Below are 19,249 nucleotides of genomic sequence, written 5' to 3' on the forward strand. Positions count from 1 at the left end.
GTAAGAGCAGGGACGGCTCTGACATGGACGGAGCCGACACAGGACAGTCACGTCATGTGCCCAAGTGGTTCCCTTGAGCTGTTTTGGGTCCAGGTGGGCAGGAGGCCAGGCAGCTGCACCAGGCGTGCGGGAACACGGGGCTCCGAGCGAGCTGTGCCTCTCCTGGGAACGTGCCGCTGCAAGGGCTGGAACAGCCACAGGGAGATGGAACCAGGGCCAAAAAATAAATAAAGGGGTGGCCTGAAGTCACCTTTAATTTCCCAATTCCAAAATCCCAGGTAAATAGCTGGGTTTATCCACCCTCCTCTTCCCATTATTAGCAGAGCGTCTGCAGCCAGACCCACAGCGGTGGCAAAGCTTGGGAATGAACACTGTGTGGAGCAATCCCAATAGTTCTTATATTATAACAAGTGGTTTGGTTGCATTTGCACCACCACACACCATGACTACGTCAATGTGTACCAGCTGACGGGCATAGGTCTCAACACCCTTGAGATGAGATAGCAATGGAAAAAAATAAATAAAATTAGAAGTATCAGGAGGCTTGTTGTTGCTCTGAAGGCTCTGCAGGAGGAGGGATGAGTTCAGATGAGCAAACTTTGCCCAGTCATTTGTAGCTGGGGGGTGGCTTTTATGGCTGTCCTGGAAGCTTCTTTCCAGAGGTTGCCTGCATGCTGAAGAAAAGACTAAGTCCAAATTGTTTTCCAAAAAAAATTTGGCTCATAAGAGTTTCAGCTCAGCAAGGTCAGTGATATTTTTGTCCCCAGCTTCTTCTTACCTCCCAATACTTGTCTGTTGAATTCCAACACCATCATAGCTGGTAGGGAACAAAAGCTCTAGCAAGGTGTTTTCTGAGCTTGTGTTGAGGTCGGTCAAGGCTGGGATTTTAGAACTTACAACACTTTAGCAACTTCTTAAAGACCTTTGCAACATCTTTGGAGATGCAAAGCAACATCTCCAAATGTTGTCATGCAAAACAATGTACAGGAAGATGCACTGACTAGACAAAGAGCAGACCCATTGCTAAAAGCAACTTGAGGAAAGCTGGTGCTACAAGCTCAAGTGGCTTCAGGTGTAGGCAGTCTTCCACTGCTCTCCGCATGCCCAAGAGCACTTGATTAACACTGGATTCAGGGAGCTGTCAGTAAAAGATCTCACAACCCTTTCCAGGCTGCTTTCCTAGTGCCTGCCATTAGGTTTCCCACCACAAAAGATAATTCCTGTATTCTTTTGTCATATCAGGTCTTTATATCTCATTGTCCCTGATCAGATTCTGTTGTTTCATATCCATCGCAGATTTTAGCTCCCAATGAACCATGGAAGATGATAGCCAGTGGCTGCTTCCCCTCACAGATCTATACTTTCTCCATATTCCTAACACAGTCCAGAATGACAGAATGACAGAATAATGTACATTGGAAGGAACATTTGGAGGCCATCTAGTCCATCCTTCTGCTCAAAGCAGGGCCAACTTCAAAGTTAGATCAGGTTGCTCAGGCTTTGTTCATCATTGCTGTTTTGGGGGTTTGGTTTTATTTATCTGTTTATTTTTGGTGGACCATAAAGGTACACAAAAAGTAAGTCAGAGACATGCACGAATGTGGAATTTCTCACATGAAATAAATGGTACCAGATTTCTGTATGGGTAGAAAGTGCAAATTCTGTGTGCATCACTTGCAATACATCTGCCTGTCACACTGAAAGGTATCAGAATACAAGAAAATGTTAAGTAGCAATTGTCTTACCTTACTCTACCTTAAGAGACTTGCCCTGATGTACAGCCAAGAAGAAACGCCAACCCAACTGGTCTGCAGTTATCTGCCTTACCCTGTCACTTTTTTCCTCTTTTTGCAGCTCCTTGCTTTGTTCATCGCATCCTTGCAGGCTGTAGCAACAACCATTTTATGATAACTTTCTTTATTACGAAAATGAAACTTATTCACAGATCACTGTCCATCCTCTCAGCTGGATGAGTCAAGGAAATGGAGTATGTGCTCATGCAAGATGCTTTTGTGCTGCCTATGTAAAAAAGGCAGCTAAAAGGCCACCAGGCAAGTTTAATCCTGAACACCTGCAGCTTCCAAAATGCTATCAGTATTCTTTGAGCATTTGTACTGCCATGAAGGTTGCAAACATTTCCATGTGGATTGTACTTTCAGGTTTGCAGTGATTGACAAATCAATAGCAAAGAGAACTCACTGGCTCTGTAAAAGCTTAGAGACGTCAGCTGAGAGGAAACAAAAGTTTTGCCAGTGTCTCCGTGGGCGTTTGCCAAGAGCTGGAGAAGGGTGAGACTCAGGAAGCCCAGCATCCAGTACAGAATATGGGGGACAGCATTCTCCCTCCTTTGACCAAACGTGATGTGTTTTTTCCTTTTAATAGTGATATCTGCGTAGAGCAGACAACAACTTGCAGCAAGAATAATAAGAAGAATCCAAAACAGCTCCAGAATCACAAGCAAAACCTATGAGGGAATGCTGCTTGCTCCAACTGGTAAAATCTAATCCAGATCCCAAATCTGGGAGATTTAAGGGTCAGCCTTGACTCGTGCCCAGAACTCTGCTGACTTGATGAGGCTGTGCAGACCCCTGCAGCCACACCAGTTACAGGACAGGACAAAAATCCCACCAAAGTCAACCCGTTCCAGCTGGAGGGAGGAAAAATCAGGCTGCTGCACTTTCATTGTTCGGCAAACTCCATCCATCAGGATGAATCTTGAAAAGTCAGGGGTCATAAGGGGGCTTACTCACACCCTAGAAAACTAAAGCCTGGGCCAAGGCAGTCATAATGAGGAGAGGAAAAAGACCTTCAGCTAACTGACAGAAAATACCCAAAAACTAGCTTGCAGGGGCACAGGCTTTTGTCAGAGTGACTGACATCTCGCCTGCTTGGAAGGAAATTAATTAAAGGAAAATGAGGAGCATATGTTGTCAAGTGGGTGTAAATCAAACTAAGCAAACAAAGGAGCAGGGGGAGAACTCGGGCTGGCATCAAGGCTGCAAGAAAAGAGAACAGGCTGGAGGAAGCAAAGGCTGCAGATGTCTTTGGACACATTTCCTTCGCATCAGCTTAGATTTCAATAAGTTGATGAAAAGCTGGGTGAAAGGCAGCAGCAGCCAATACATCTAAGCCTGGAAGAAGTTTCCAGAGAATGCTCCCAAGTCGGTTTCAGTGTTCAGTATTATTTCTCTGGGTCCTGATTCGGGGGTGCTCGTGCAGACGTGGTGGTGCTTATCTCCTCCTGAGTGGACACTGCATCTCACGCCGCAGGTCCTGTGAGTGTCTCTGTCTGCACTTCTGGCAGGGCCGTCTTGCCCTGGTGCACACAAGGCTCTGTTAAAAACCAGATTTCGGTTCAGCTTATCCTTCAGCTATGCTGTAAAGCCAGAAGTGGTTTTCCTCATTGTTCTTTATAGCCTTCCCAGATCTTCCAGCCGCAAACACATCATTTGTTTAAGCCACACATAAACAAGCATTTTCATTCAATGGAAAGCACATGAAAGAACAACTTTCCTTCTGTGTGTTTCTTGCCTGCAAGGGCTGGAGTCTCTCTGTGCAAATTCCTGGTGCTAACCCCGAGCAGTTGTCAAAGCTTGCTCCATATTTGGCATTTTAAGAAATTCCTGAGTTTCTTCCATTACAAAATCATTCAGTCACTATTTGGCACCCTTTTGTAGCAGATGACGAGTCAAAGAGCTTCAAGATCTCTAAAAAAGGCAAACCTGTAACTGGACTTGATGTCAACCTGCCGTCAGAATACATCATGGACCTACTGCAGTCGTGATACAAACTCGTTATACATTTCCTTGGCAAGAAGTGAATAGAGTGGCAATTCAGCCTGCTAATGAAAAATGATAGAGGGTCACCATCTAAATCACCAAAAAAAAAAAATAAAAAAGTGAGCCAAGATGGCTAAAAACTGAATCAACAAAAACAGTCATATGAAACCAGTTTAAAAAAATGATGGAAGATAAAGCAATAAATAAAACAACATCCTTCTGCCTGGTCCCAACCAAGAACATGCAGTATGCTTGTGTCTTTGGCACTGTGCCCTCTACCAGAAGTATCAGAATTTCTCCAAAATCCCCTCCTCCCAGCTAAGGGCTGGCAACAAACATAATATTGGTTGCATCTGTCAGCTCAGACGGAATAATAATCTAATAACCCTCAATATCTCACACCCATAGCAGCACCAGGACTTCTGGCTGCCTCATACGTACTTCTACACACTATGTATTTTTCCTACTTTTACTAAAATACAAAGACTAATGGGCAATCTTTGCTTAGTATTGTTGAAAAAAAATAAGCTGCTTGCCACTGTGTTTACACCTGTGGTTTCTGCTCCTCTTGTTTTTCATGTTGCTATCAAGAAGCCACTGTTTGAGACCTCTTCTAGGCAGACCTGCCTTAGTCTTTGGAGTGGATCTATGAGAAACACAAGGTGGATGAACATTTGCATCCTTCAAACACTGGAACAGACAGCCAAGGGCATTAATCAACACCTTATGTTTCAAGCATTGCACTAGAACACAGCTGTGGCTTCAACACTCCTTGCCTCTCCCTGTCTGCAGAGCAAGTCTTGGGTCTAGGAGACTAGTCCTGCTTGGTGGGACCTTGCAACAAGCACTACTTAGTGCTCTACAGCTGGCATCACCGGCAGTGAATCCAGACACCACGTCTGAGACCACCTGCTAGGACCTGCAAATCATCTTTCAGCACCAGCCACCTTCTCCATCCTCTAGAATTTCACATTTGTTAAGAAAAGGGGCAACACAACCTTGTGGGAACTTGAAATCCTCGATATACCTTATCAGTCAAGCATCACATCACGGTAAGATCATGGGGCCTTTTCCTTGTAGACATTTTTCACCTGTGGGTGAAGAAATTCACATGCCCACGTGCTGCACTTTGTGTGAAAATACTGATTATGATACCATGATTGCTTGAGCAGGATGGGCTAATCTCATCTGGGGGCTTTTGCAGACTGCTGTGGGAGAATTACAGATGGCATACTAAATTAGTCCATATTCATGCTTCCTGTATTTTCCACAACTTGTTCTTCCAGTGAGAACTGTAATTTTCTATTTTTTGTAACTTTTCATCAAATTTCCGAATCAGAGTTTCAATCTGTATCACGTGTAATGCCATGTTCAACCTGTAATTTGGGTAGTGCTGTCTTACCCAAACAACCAAGCAGCACACACGTTCTCCGTGCCCAGAGGTGTGAGGGGTTACAGCGGGGTGTCCCTCTGGCTGGGTGGGTGCATGCCGGAGGAGCCTTGCACTGACCATCACCATGCAGCTGCCACTGCCAGAGACCTGGCACAGCCTGGCATAGCAGGGCACAGATCACGTTTTGGGCTTCTGAACCTTGAAGCAACATTTCTTAGTGCCCACCTGCCAGAAATCCCTCCCAGAGCAGCGATCTGAGCCTGGATCACCTTTACACACAAAGCTGGATGTCCAAGCTCTCATCACCTCCAGCCTCCCAAGAGCTCCACGGTGCTCCAGCATCAGCTTTTCATTTATTTATTTAAAACCTGCCAAAATACAACTCCCCTGCAGGCCAAACAATGAAAGGGCTTCTCTGCCAGACGTGTGTTCTGCCAGCATATAGCTGCAGTTGTATTGTGTGAGCAGTGCGTGGTGTGACAGCGAGCAGGACTGTCCGAGGGCAGGGACTCAAGACGTGAGGTCCGAAGGCTGGCTGAGATAACCCCAGGGGACTGCCTTCGTCAGAGAAGATGAAACGTGACATGGTGTGGGTCCTGGGGCAAACTTCCTTCTATTATATACCCAGTTTCCTCAAGCGCTGCCAGCTGATTTGCTCCAAACCGGAGTGCACTCGTGTGTATCCAGTGGAGAGATGACCCAGGTCCCACAACCAGCAGTGGAACCAAACAAGCAATCCCTTTTTCATGCAGATGCACAAAACCACGTATGAAACCAGCAACAGCAGAGAACAGAGAAATTGGCATCCTTCCTACAGACAGACAGGGGCACAACTTACAAACTTAAGGGCAACACAGATCTAGTATCTTCACTCAGATAACTTAATTACAATAATCATTATTGTACAGAATAGTTAAAATCTGTCTTTCTTGAGTTACAAAGGTGCAGGCAAACCTTGGCCTTGCTAATTAAAATAAGTTGTGGGAGCTGTAAGATGTCAGACAGCTTTTGTCTAGCAGACAATGGGCACCACAACAGCACAGCACCTGGACAAGCATGATCACCACCATGCTCCACCACAGGCAGGGTGAGGAACAGGCTCTAACAGACAACCTAAAATGTTAAAGAATTAAACTCTGTCTAACATCATTCTAACTGTACCAAGGAACAAAATTTGCATGGCAAAAAATGTTCATTCCCTCACTTTCTTTTTCATTATTTGCTTGTGACATTCAGCTATCAGACTCAAAAACCCTCTGAAATAAGTGACTATGATGGAGACAAGTCGGTGCATCTGACTTTCAGTTCCCAAATTGCGTCAAAATGTAAGGAAAATGTTTGTTGATGGGTTAGGATGGACTGTGAACTCCATGACAATCTAGGGGGAGGGAGAGCACTGTTACAGCACGTAGAACAAACCAATCAATTGTTTTCTGAAAGTTGGTTGGGCTTTTTAATGAGCCACTGCTATCACAACAGGTTCCAAATATCAAAAGGTCGTGCAAAATGTGGCACAGTGCAGGATTACCACAATGCAGCCCTATACTTGCTCGAGGTCTTTCAGATTCTGTAAGTTTGCAGGTTTTCTGAAAATTATCGAATCTTCTGTTCTTCTGGGCCCTTTGAAGTACTTCACTTAAAAGCTGTAATCTGATTTCTAGCTTTTGTGCCTTCAGAGAAGAAGGAAAATATAGTCATAAGAAAAATATACAGTGAAAATGTGTGCAGTACTCCAGCGTTTGTCAAAAGGTGTCCTCAGAGGTAGTTAGCTAGAAATTAGATAAGCCTGTACTCTGCATGCCTGAGAAATGAAGTTTGTTTATTTTTCCAAGGAAAAGCAATGGGTGAATTTCATAACATTTTGACACAACAAGCCATGGCCTCAGACTTTAAGACCTCAGTGGTTATTGCTCCTACTAGAATTAAACTGTAGATTCAAGGGAACAAACACCTCCCCTTGTTATAAAGACAATTATACAGATACATAACTTTTCGTTGTCAAAACAAAAATCCAGCCAGACTCTTGTAAACAGCATATGCATGTACATAGCATTGCCTAATCGCACCAAATGTGGCTGATGGGTTGCCAGCTTTACAAGTAATAAATCATTATGATCCAATTAAAACCATATAACAAAGTAGACATACATAAGACTGTATATAAAAATAATCTTACTAATTATGATATCAAAGGAACAGGAGACTTGAAAGCAAAGTTAGGTTCAAAAACCTGTATTACAATTACTGCAATTATGATTAACTTAGTAATAACTGTAACTTTTTATAAACCTCAGGAATTGTATAATCACATTTATCCTGAAACCTCATCACAAACACCCTAAAAAATTTGGCAAAAAGAACAAAAGGTAACTGCACATTGGTTGTTTCACCATACCTATGAGGAGGAGGATGCAAGTGGTAGGGAAAGACACTCAGGTTTTATTGGGCAGGGGAAGTTGGACTCGTTACATTCTGGAAAATGAAAGAAACATTCTCTTTGATCCTTTCAAGGAAAGGATCAGCTAGAGCCTGATGCTGCCCTGAGAAATGTTTCCATTGCATCAGCTGTGACATAGAGAGTGGCTTCTTTGAATTAGGCTTCCCCTGGTCTTGTCCAAGCTGGCAACTTCTAGATGCAGAAGGCTTTTCCGAGGAAGGATCTGAAAAAATGATGAAGAAAATTAATCAGAGAAAACTGAGACAGAGAATTTCAGTCTGAATCAATAAGCCAGTTAGTGATAATAAATGAGAGAAAATAGAACGTCATATAGAATCATTCTATGTCAATGAAAACCAAACATATGTATCCACAGTACGAGGAGAAAGACTCTCTTTCTTGTTTATTGATCAGATTTATCAAAATCACCATCTGCTAGCTCAAAGATGAATCTTCTCACAAATAGATGGGAAAGGAAATATCCTATCTAGCAATTTCCTTTCTTTTGTTTTCCCATTTATGTGACATTTGGGTTGCTCCCATTCTTTAACTCTGAAGGTAGAAGTCTGTTGCAGCAAAACTTGAACTAATTTCGATTTCCTCCCAAAGGAGTCATTCCAACCAGCTAAAAATAGTTTGAATGGCTATTTCATTGACTCAGCACACTAGAGGTGGATCTCTAGTGCACTCTGTACATTCTGTGGTGGGCAGCTGAGCTCCACCACAACTGCTCTTTCATTCCCCCTCCTCAAAGGGAAAGGGGACAAAATACAATGAAAAGGGCTCAAGGGTTGAGATTGGACAGGGAGATCACTGCCATCCTTCCCGAACTGAGCCTGCAGGGGCTGCCTACAGGCAGCAGCTCTTCAAGAACTGCTCCCACATGGCTCCGTACCACGGGGAGTAACAGTGCCTAAGTGCAGGCTGGCATAATTTGAACATCACTTACTCATACAAGAACAGAAGGTCTAATTTTTCAATCCTTAAGGAAAGATACAAAGACAATGAAATCAACAAGTGGAGTAAAAATAAGGAAAAACCTCACATTGTCATGGTTACAGAAGCTTTGTGCTTTCACTAACCAAGTCCTCCCCATTTTGGATAGAATGAGTTGAGAAAGGAATAGAAAGGTCTAGCCTATGGCACAGAGACTTGAAAAGCATCAAGCAAAATAATCACATCAGGTCTGTATTACTTAATTCCTTACTTATGTCTGTTGAGAATGTGTGCTTTTGTAGCCATTCCTTTGGCTCTTTTTATTGTGATATCTGTTAATACTACATATACATATTTTATACCAAAAGCAAAGCAACGTACTAGGGCAGTAGACTCTCTTTCCTTTAAGAAATCGAAAATTGAAATTATCATTACTGTCCTTGAATATTTAGAAACAAAACACCACATTTGGCACAATTGCATTTGGTTGTGATGAATCACTAGTTCAGCTGGTCATAGCTAATTCAAGGAATCAAGAGGCATGATATAGGAATTGGTTGTTAGGGTAAGGAATTAATCTTTTCTTCTCTTCATCTTGTCAGGAGCTCCTATGGATCAGAAAAATCATGTGGCAGATCCCATAATGAAATTCATTATTTCAATCCTATTTTACTGAGCATTGGAGTTTTCTCCAGTGACAGACTGTATATTCAAAACGGATGCATTTCCTTCATCAATGGTCAGAGATAATGGAAAAGAAACTCACTTTGATGGTCTTTGTTTCCCATACAATCGCACTCAAGCAAGTCATGGGTAACACAGCTGGAATCTTCATGAAGTGTGAAGAGGTTTTTGAGCTCCTCAACGGAAAAATGGATGTGTTCGGATGTCTTGGAAAGGTCTACAACTGCCCCAGAAAGATCTTGTTTGCTGATCTGTCTTTGATAAATCTTTTCTTCTATTGAGCCTGGATTGAAAAAACAATAGATACACTGGGATAATTTTTGACCAGTACTTGCCAAGAAGAAAAGTCAAATCCATTTGTTCACAATATTCATAGGAAATGCTGAGCCACTATTTTCAACTACTAAAACAAGAGCAAGGAAAAGGTAAATGAGTCAATGTGATGTCACTATTTTAACTGAATTCAGAACAAATTATGTATATTTTAAAAGAATGAATAATTTCCAAAAACATTATCTCTCTTTCCTCTATTGGCAATATTTCAATAGCTGTCTTAGTCTGGAGTATATTTGAGCACCATCTCTGACCTGTGGTTAGCAGTCTGTAAATATGTACAGTATGTTTTTGACCATCTCTCCACACTCTGGCCATTGCCTGAAGAAAGGAAAAAGATGAAAAGCATTAACAGCATATGATACAATAGAATTTCAGCTAAAACTTAGCATCTGCTGATCAAATTACCAGATCTGCTAGCTCATTCAAAAAGATGTTGTCCAAAGAAAGCATTCCTCAGTAGCTGTCTTTGACTATTTTTATAAAAATATTCTGGTATTAACTACAAATTATTTTCAAAACATAATTTACTTTCTTTCTGCTATTTATGCTCCTCTTTGTGTATATTATATTAGGAAAGCGGGGCTTTTATATCCTTCCTGCCAGCAATCCCCTCTTTACATTTCTTTTCTAAACACTAGCAACAGTTTAATATTTCAGGAATACTTGTCATTCTCCCCCATCTCCAATTCTTTTTTTTTTTACCATAATACATCTTTATAAATGACTATTCCCTTTCTTTTAAGACTGTAGTTTCACACGTAATTCTTAAACAAACAAAAAAGGTAAGTGAGTACTATTACATGATTTTTGTCAAAAATGTTAGGGTTACATGTACATATTAGGTTCAAGTACTCATAAATGGCTTGCAGTATTTGGCAAGCTTTTTTGATTTGTATTTGGCAAGCAGTAGCAATTTTGAGTGATATAACAGTGTTTAAAGCAACGTGACAAGTGACCACATGGGGGTACTAATTCACAGTTGGAACAGGAGCAGGGGCAAGAATTGGAGCTTCTTTCAGGTAGGTATTAAGAATTTATTATTAATCTATAATCAGAAGTCTCTTCCTGTGCTTATAAAAGTATTTTTTTTAATTGCTATTATTAAGGAGTATTTTAACTGAACGCTCTTATGCCAACTAAATAATCCCTTAGGGCCATGTGCACAGTTACAAGCAACGGTACTAGCTTTGTTTTCTTTCTTTTAACGTCATTGCCACATGATTTTCTCATTCTCTTAATTCTGATCAGGACCTTTCCCTTTTTCTTATGTACGGCAATTCAACAGCAACACTTGCTACACACTCTAATCATAATTTTATTTTCTTTTTAGAAACAGCAAGCTTCCAGTTTAAAAGTGGTCAGAAGACAACAGAGATATACGACTCATTCCTCCAAAGTAACCAGAATCTGATCTACTCTTTTCATTTTTTTTTTTACTGATGGAGTCCTTCTAATGATGCATATATATATGTATATATATACGTATATATATATATATAAAAACAGAGAAATATTTTTTATTTTCTTCTCACAGTTTTCCTCCAGTATTGTACTTACCCAGATACAATGTGATAGTGAGGTAGCAATAAGACATGTAAAGCCAGACATTTCAAAATCAATCAAGAACTCATTTGATACCCATCCCAACCTGCACATACACAGTTGTATCAGACCTGAATATCCGTAGCTGGATTCCAGTCAATATCATACAGGATCAAGTGAGATGCCCCGACCAGATTCAGTCCTACTCCACCAGCTTTTGAGCTCAGCAAGAAGATGAAAGCTGGACTGAATTTACTGTTGAAGCTATCAACTATATGTTGCCTCTGGGAAACAGGAGTATGTCCATCAAGTCTCGTATAAGAGTATCCATAAGTTTTGCATGTCTCCTGTAATATGTTCAACGTCTGGGTGTAATTGGATACTAGTACAACCCTGTCAAGCAGAAAAGAAAAAAAATATATCATCTTAGACCTCGGCAAAGTTAAAGTACAACAACAAATTATTGAAGACAACTAAAAAAATGAAATCACAAGTCAAGCAAAAATTAAACATCAACATGAGGTTACTCATATTTCCTAGGAAACTTTTAATATTATTTGAAGCACTTATTAGATTTGGATGCATTAAGTCTTATCATCTAGTGTTTGAATGTTAAGTAATTAATGTTTTCCTTCACAATAGAATTTGGCCCAACTCACAGATTACAGGGATCCAGAATAAACCACATAGATATATATATAATATATATTATATATATAATATAACATAGCTGGCAGCATTAAGGCAGCATTTGCAGAGGATGTTGTAGCAGCTAATTAAAAATACATATGACTCTGCTTATTGAAAAAGCTACTGCGAACTTCTACAGATAGCCTAGAAAAATAATGATAAATAAAATCATGAAAGTCAGATAAGAAAGCAATGACTCTTGCCTACACTGAATGACTGAAAAGAAATGGACTGAGGCATGATGAAAAATATCACAAAAAATATAGTCTGGAATTTTTTAAAACGAGTAAGTCTCCTGGTTCATTACACTAATGATTCTTATTATGTCAGTGTTATTTCTCTTACATTCTGAGCAAATAAGCTTCAAAGATCTGAAAATCTTGAGTTTCTGTCCTCAAAGGTAGTGAGGATGACACTACTGAGATGACAAAGAAAGATCTTTTTAATTGAAGCCATAAATAATAATCACAGTTAAGGCATTTTCTGATATATTTTGTTTAGAAGTCTAAACTAAATGTACAAAATTACATCAAATAATATTTTTTATTTAAAATATATATTTTTTTTAATAAACAGAAATACGGAAGAACTATACAAACAATTTCAGGGAAAATTCTGCAAATTAACATTTAAAATTTGTTTTATGTTATTATTGTTGTTGTTATTATCACAGTTGCCTCTACAATCAAACTAAATCCAAGATGTGTTTGTAAAAACTTTGCAAGGTAGACTTTTGACAATCAACCTGAAATTCACAGCTTTGTTTCCACTCAAAAGTAGAAATACAAACTTTAAAAGAGGACTGGAACTGGGTCTGTATATTGCAAAAACTATTTAACGCTAATGAGAGCAGAGAAACAGAAGAAAAAGAAACATGAATAGCACTGAATTAAAGTAAAAAAGTTATGGAAGTTATACAATAATGCCTCAACATGAGCTGTAACTCAGCAACTCCCAAAGCACTGACATGGGGAAAGGTGTTTTTTCCTCACACCCCTGATTTTTTTGACTTACACGAAAAAAGGCTAGCACATTTAGATATTTAGCTGTCACTGGTTTCATTGGATGCTAGGCATATAAACTCCCATGACAAGCTCAGATTTCTGATTTGTAAGAAGAGAGCACCAGGAAGAAACAAATTCCATTTCACAAGTGCCAAGAGATCTGCTGTTACTTCACACTACTGAATTACAGCATGTCCTATTTAAGCATCAATTAAAATAAAAGTTAAAAGCTAAATACTTTTGAAATGGCTGGGCTTTAAGGTATGAGTACATAAAAAAGTTATCATGAGACACAAGGTCACGTTGAGCTTTCCATGAATCAGCAATTTCACAGTAACCAACCATGTGCATCCTATTACCCCATGATAAGCAGAGGTTTTCCTACATGTCAGTGACATTTACCATGGGGGAAATACGCAGTTGTTGTGCAAGTTCACCTGTTAAGACTTGTTGCCCTGGACAGAAAAGGCAGCAAGCACTGAGCAGTTTAACATGATTAAAGGGGAAAGAACTCATAATCCACTCATTAAAAATATTTTAGTGCAATTTCAAATATTTAATACATTAAATAATTGCCTCAAGGAGATACAAAGCATTGGGGAGACTTTGCAGGTAAAGATAATTTGTCATAGCACAGAAGCTGTAGCAAACTCTATCCTAGTTGCTGGAACTCAGGATGAAAAATACAATTATCTTTGCCTGGAAATAATATGAAGAGCAACTTTGAAAATTATGTCAGCTGCAAGTCATAGGTTAGTAATTTAACAAGGAAGAACCAGAAGTGAAATGCATAAATATGCTTGGCACCTCTGAAAACAGCTGCAAAGGTTTTATTTTAAATATTATGTCCCTACACATTTGAAAAGCAAAACAATATAGAGAAGGTCACTCTTATTATCTCCCTTTTACCTTACTTTCACACTTACCTTTCAGAAGAGTTGAGCTCATGGATTGCTGCTAACAACTTCACCAGCACCTGCAATTTTCCTGAATCAGTTTCAGAGAAAGTGTCAGAAGTATAATCTTGTGGAAAGACATCCGTTAGACCTTCATAGAGACTGGACTCATCATGCTCGTCATTCATCGGATCACAGCTTTTTTCCTATTAAAAATAAAAGGATTCAAGGTTCATGTCCCCACTAAAATGTTTTCTGCTTTTTTATTTTTAAAACTTTACTGATAGCATTTACTGTGTTTACACCCTCTAATCCAAGATGTTGTTTACACCTGAGAAGAGAACAAGTTGAAATACCAAAAACTCAAAAATGCATTTGACTTCTTCTCTACTTCAACAACCAAACAGATATACAGCCATAACTAAAGCTTGGGAAAACAAATCAATACTCTGTTTATTCTTTCTAAATCCTGTAATACCTTATCATGGAAGTCCAAAATCATTGACTTTTGGGGGGAAGACATTGTCATTAGGATTCAGTTATACAAGGGAAGTGAAAAAAAGCTAACAAGTAATAACAACAAAATAGAAGAAATACAGGTAATATTCTGCTGTAATTTGAAAATCGATGTTTCACGAGGAGGAAAAAGCCAAACTGATAAAACCTCACAGCAGTAATAAATGACTTGCATTTACAGCCCTTTTCACCCACATAGTTTCTAAAGGCTTACACTTTCACTTACAAAAAAATATCAAATGCTTATATCATAAAGTAAAGCAACAAACTTTACTTGACAGTGTTGTCAGTTATGTCAGGGATGTCTGCTGTGGACATTCCTACAAAGTCACCAAGAACCTCTTTTAAGGAACATTTAAATCTCCACTCACCTTACTTGGACTTCGACCAGTGTCCAGAGAAGTTACTAATACTAAGCTCTAACTATCACTCTATTTACCTATAGGAATGAGAACATTTCTGTAGAAATAATAAGGTGTACAGCATGATAGGATTCCAGGAAAAGTGAAAATTGAGACATCTAGTACCAATGACATGTTGAACCTGCAGTTCCTGGTATCATTGAACTCAAGAAATGTACGGGCAGGGAAGTTTCAGGGGAACCAGCAGACAGAGTATACAGAATAATCTCTAGCTAAGTGTTCTGTGTAAAATTCACATTTGTATCTAGATCTACAAATATTCAGAGACAAAACTAGGAGGGAAAATAGATGAAGGCAACAAAGAACAAGAAAATACCCTAAAGCCACAGGGAGATGTAGAGATACCTTCCCTGAGTACGTTCAGATTTCCGAACATTTACATTTTTGCAAGCAGATCTCCTAAAGCAAGTCAGATGTGAAAAGAGAGCATGGAAATGACCTTAACTAACATGCACATTGACCATAACATATTTTTAGTGACCTTTGTCCACTGAAATGACTAATTGCAGGCACCCACCCCCATGCAAATAGATACCTTTACAGCTTTAAACAGAAGACATGGATGATTGCAAAGTTTTTTCAAAGCTCCTATGCATATTAGGTGAGGACTATTTTCTAGCCTGCCTTGTAAACAGGATCTAATAACTTGAGAACTAAGCAGTTTTCGATACAGTTCAAGTTGCAGTGCTGTTGGTCGGCAGAAGATTATGCTCTCCTTTTTGGGGGGGAGAAACTTGTTTATAACCTCCTGTGTTCTCCTAAGAATAAAGAGTCCAGTGAGGCGTGTGAGTTCTGCTGCTCTTTTTTCTCCTAATTCCTTTTCCTCCTAAAAGAACAAAGCGCAATATTAATGTTCATCTTGCATTCCATCAAAATATTTTTCTATATGATTTTAATTAGGCAGCTAATGAACATTTTGATTTAATGACACCACTTTCAGTACGTGAATGTAATGATCAGTTCTACAATTAGTACCACTGCATTAGCTTAGTTCTAGGTTTGGTTTCTAAAGTCTTAAAGAAAGGAGGATAATATCTGAAAAGACATCCAAGGCTCAAATTATATTCCAGAATTTCTGTATGCAGTAAAGATGAAGTAAAATCATGCAGATATTGCAGTATTGTGAAGAAACTGAGAATTAATAGAGTATAATCATATCAAAATTTACATGGCATTATCAGGAATGCATGTTGTTGGAAGTATATATTTTGCCTGATAATGAAAATGCAGCTGAAATGCCACGATCTCAACACACACATATTCCTCTCCCCCCCACTTTGGAAAACAACTGAATTTATTCAAATAGGAAGCTGAGAAGCTTTTGCTGCCGTTAGCAGTCCTAAGCTTCATTTTATTCCATAGAAAGCTAATTTCACATTGCTGTCTATTAATTTCCTTCTATAACTGCATTTTTTAAATACTATACCTTTGTTGCTGAAGGTTCTCTGGATCTGACAATCGGCTCCTCATATATTTTTCTATACGTGGATAAAGAACCAAGTACTCCCGGATTTACAAACTCTATTAACGCATAAAATTCTTGCAAGTCATTTTGGATTGGAGTACCTGGAAAGAGAGAAAAGTAGTTATGCATTTGGTAACTATTTATTGAAACAGACAGAAGTAAAATTGTTGAATGCAGTATTTAACATTGAGAATGCATCCCGAGAAGTTTTGTTCCAATATGAATTACTCAGAGCACTGAATTAATCTAGAACAGTGATTAATAAAGTACTGTCTCCCTAACTGAACAGACTGCACATCTAGTTGTTTTGATAAAGGAATTCAGAAAGTCAATTTCTAAATCAGTTTTATTAAATAAATACAAAAGAAAATAATGACTGTATATAAACAGAGTCCCGATTTCCTTACAAAAGTTCTTAGGCTCCTTGCCTGTCCTTTAAGTTAGACAAATTTTGCCTTTATTAAAAAAAAAAATAAAAATTTAATGAAATAATCTGTTTTAACAAGACCCAAGATTTGTGTGCTTAATACCCATTGCCAAAATTTATATTGTGCTCCTGTCACATTTACAATATCTTTTCCCTTTCCCCCAAGCTGGCACTTTCAGCATAGCAAAATATTACAAGCAACTATAAATACTAACCAGTAAGGATAATTCTCCTCTCACAAGGCAGACTAGTAAGGGCTGTAGTTGTCTTAATGGAGCTGTTTTTCAGACGATGTCCTTCATCACAGATCAGGAGGTTAAATTCTATTGCCTGAATTTGTTCCAAAGATCGTAGCAGCATCTCATAACTGATTATCATAACCGAATAAAGTGGAGAACTGATGAATTCTTCTACTTTGTGGTCCTACAGGCATAAAGAAAATATATCATACAACTTTTTCTTTGGAGATCACTCATCACACTATTTAAAGATCTAATGTCTGCAGAAATTTTCCAGCATGACACAGAACATTTACCATCTCCTCCAAGAGTTGGATTATTGATTCCTTCCTAATTTGCAAAGGAAATAAGAGAGCTGATACAGCACTTTTTTTCTAACTTTATTTTATCACCTCATTAATAGACAATTTATTATTCTTTTAGACCTTCAGATCCTCTGAGACACATTATCATGAAGGTGAAAAGCACAGATTCCCTATAACAGCTTCCCAGTCCTGGCATTTAGGTTGGCTTCAAATAGATGATTAAAAAGATGATAACAAACAGGCATAAGTGGCTGCCTGTACATTCACTTTGGGATCTCAAGCTGCAGTAGGAAGTTACCACTTTCTGCCAGCCTAAAATTCCACCTGCAGTTTTAAATTGAATATGATACTCACCTTGTTAAAAGCCCTTAACATTGATGGGTTGGCCAAAAGCTAAAAGCAGCCTAGGACTCACAGAGTTAAGCCTATAAATAGTCCCAGAAAACATGCCTGTCTATTGCTAAATAAATTCAATTCATCTCTAAACCCTGCATTAAACTTTTGTTTCTAAACTCCAGGATAAAACAACCAGAACAAAGTCTATTTTTTATCAAATGTGACAATGAGGAAACCAACAACAGCTGTCCATTTTAGACCATTCAAGAGTGAACCAGAATCACAATTGTACAGTTCTAGACCCTATAGACCGAACTAGCTTTAAAAAGAAACACTAAATTAACAAGCCACTGTAATGTGAAAGGGAGCTCCTTCAAAAAATAAAAAAAAAAAAAAAAAGAAACCTCCAAGAAATAGTTATTGGACTTGATGGTCCTTGTGGCTCCCTTCCAACTCGGGATATTCTATGATTCTATGATTCTGTGTGTTGGAATTCCTTCTTTACAGGACTTTTTGATTCTATGATTCTATGATTATTTGTTTACATACTTACAGACCTGTGAATGTACTGGGATTGCTTACCTGTCTTGTAATTACACATAAAAATGAAAAATTCTTCTGTTGGCACATCCCTTACCTTTCCACTTAGCTCCAGATACTAATTCCTTGCACACTCTTTCCTGTTTCCTAACATTGTTCACCTCCTTAGCAGGCAACGGTAGCAGCTGACAAGCTGAACTATGTCTTTAATTTTGAAGCAGACCAACCTGGAGCCCCAAAAGGTAATTTTATTTCCAAACAAGATCAGTTACCAAAGACAGACAACTAAGTCTGCAGCCAGATGGTGTAATACACTGAAAGAGTAATACCACTTAATTACCACAATCTTTAGAGCTTTCAAGTAGGTGATTCAGGTGAATCCATGGGCCAAATCTGGCAAGTTAATCCCACAAAGTACCTAGTGGTAGGTGAATCCCCACATCTTGCTCACGAAGAGGCCCAGCACATGATGGAGAAAGCAAGGAGCTGTGAAGAATAGGTTAACGAGGGCACTCACCGATTTCCCCCAGGTGTCTGAACTGGACCATGGCATTCCTGTTGCTTCCAAGACTGCAGTTAACTGCCTGTTTTCTGCCCAGTATTTTTACTGCCATTTTGGAGTTGAGGGCAGAAAATTTCCCTCACCCTCCATTCCCAACACGGGAGCAGAGGAGCCCTGCTGGCAACACCCAGTGCTGTCCATACCCAGGCTCCATACTGCAGCCCTGAGGACAGACGCAATGCCCCCTGATCTTTTGGTGGCCAAGCATCAGAAGATGAGCAGGGTTTGGAAATCATTTTGTTTTCCTGCACTTTCTGAGCAGCTTCCCTCTCCTGGATACTCATTTGGACTGCTAGAATCCCTTAAAAAGAAGGAGAGTCCTGACATATTATAACCCCCCTGCAGCCAAATCTAAGATATTCACCGCTGCATATAATAATCTTACAAGTCATTTTCAAAGAATTAATTTATCCTCTTAACTAGCTGCAAGATATGTATGTATTACAGCCTCCATTTTCAGTTACCCGGAGTGACTTGACAGGTTTAAGCGAGGTGCCTGGAGCTTCGTAGGGAGCAATTGTCAGTCAGCATTAGAGCCCCATGATGTCCCACACTTACTCCTTAAACAGACCCTGCTTTGCACTAGTCCGAATCTAGCGTAGACAGTGAGGTGTAAATTAAAAAACGCTGAATCCTGAACCTTGCCTTAATTCCTTCTCCAGACTCTTCAACTTAAAAACCAGCCCAACACAACCTCTGTAGAAGTGATGCTCTGCAAACAGATCATGGGAGTTATGCTC

The 19,249-nt window shown here is 39.3% G+C and overlaps 1 protein-coding gene across 1 annotated transcript in view; it reads right to left on the reverse strand.

Moving 5' to 3' along the window:
- Nucleotides 1-6,109: 6,109 nt before the first annotated feature.
- Nucleotides 6,110-19,249, reverse strand: part of RAD54B (RAD54 homolog B) — a 57,010-nt gene continuing 43,870 nt past the window's right edge. The window contains exons 8-15 of the mRNA XM_082753373.1: nucleotides 16,743-16,950; nucleotides 16,062-16,201; nucleotides 15,171-15,461; nucleotides 13,728-13,903; nucleotides 11,239-11,500; nucleotides 9,817-9,883; nucleotides 9,312-9,512; nucleotides 6,110-7,832 (exon numbers count right to left, since the gene is read on the reverse strand). Coding sequence (XP_082609499.1) covers nucleotides 7,612-7,832; nucleotides 9,312-9,512; nucleotides 9,817-9,883; nucleotides 11,239-11,500; nucleotides 13,728-13,903; nucleotides 15,171-15,461; nucleotides 16,062-16,201; nucleotides 16,743-16,950 — 1,566 coding nt within the window. The 3' untranslated portion in view covers nucleotides 6,110-7,611. The remainder of the gene's footprint in view (nucleotides 7,833-9,311; nucleotides 9,513-9,816; nucleotides 9,884-11,238; nucleotides 11,501-13,727; nucleotides 13,904-15,170; nucleotides 15,462-16,061; nucleotides 16,202-16,742; nucleotides 16,951-19,249) is intronic.

The sequence above is a fragment of the Aythya marila genome (assembly GCF_965140915.1).
Source record: "Aythya marila genome assembly, chromosome: 2".
NCBI lineage: Eukaryota > Metazoa > Chordata > Aves > Anseriformes > Anatidae > Aythya > Aythya marila.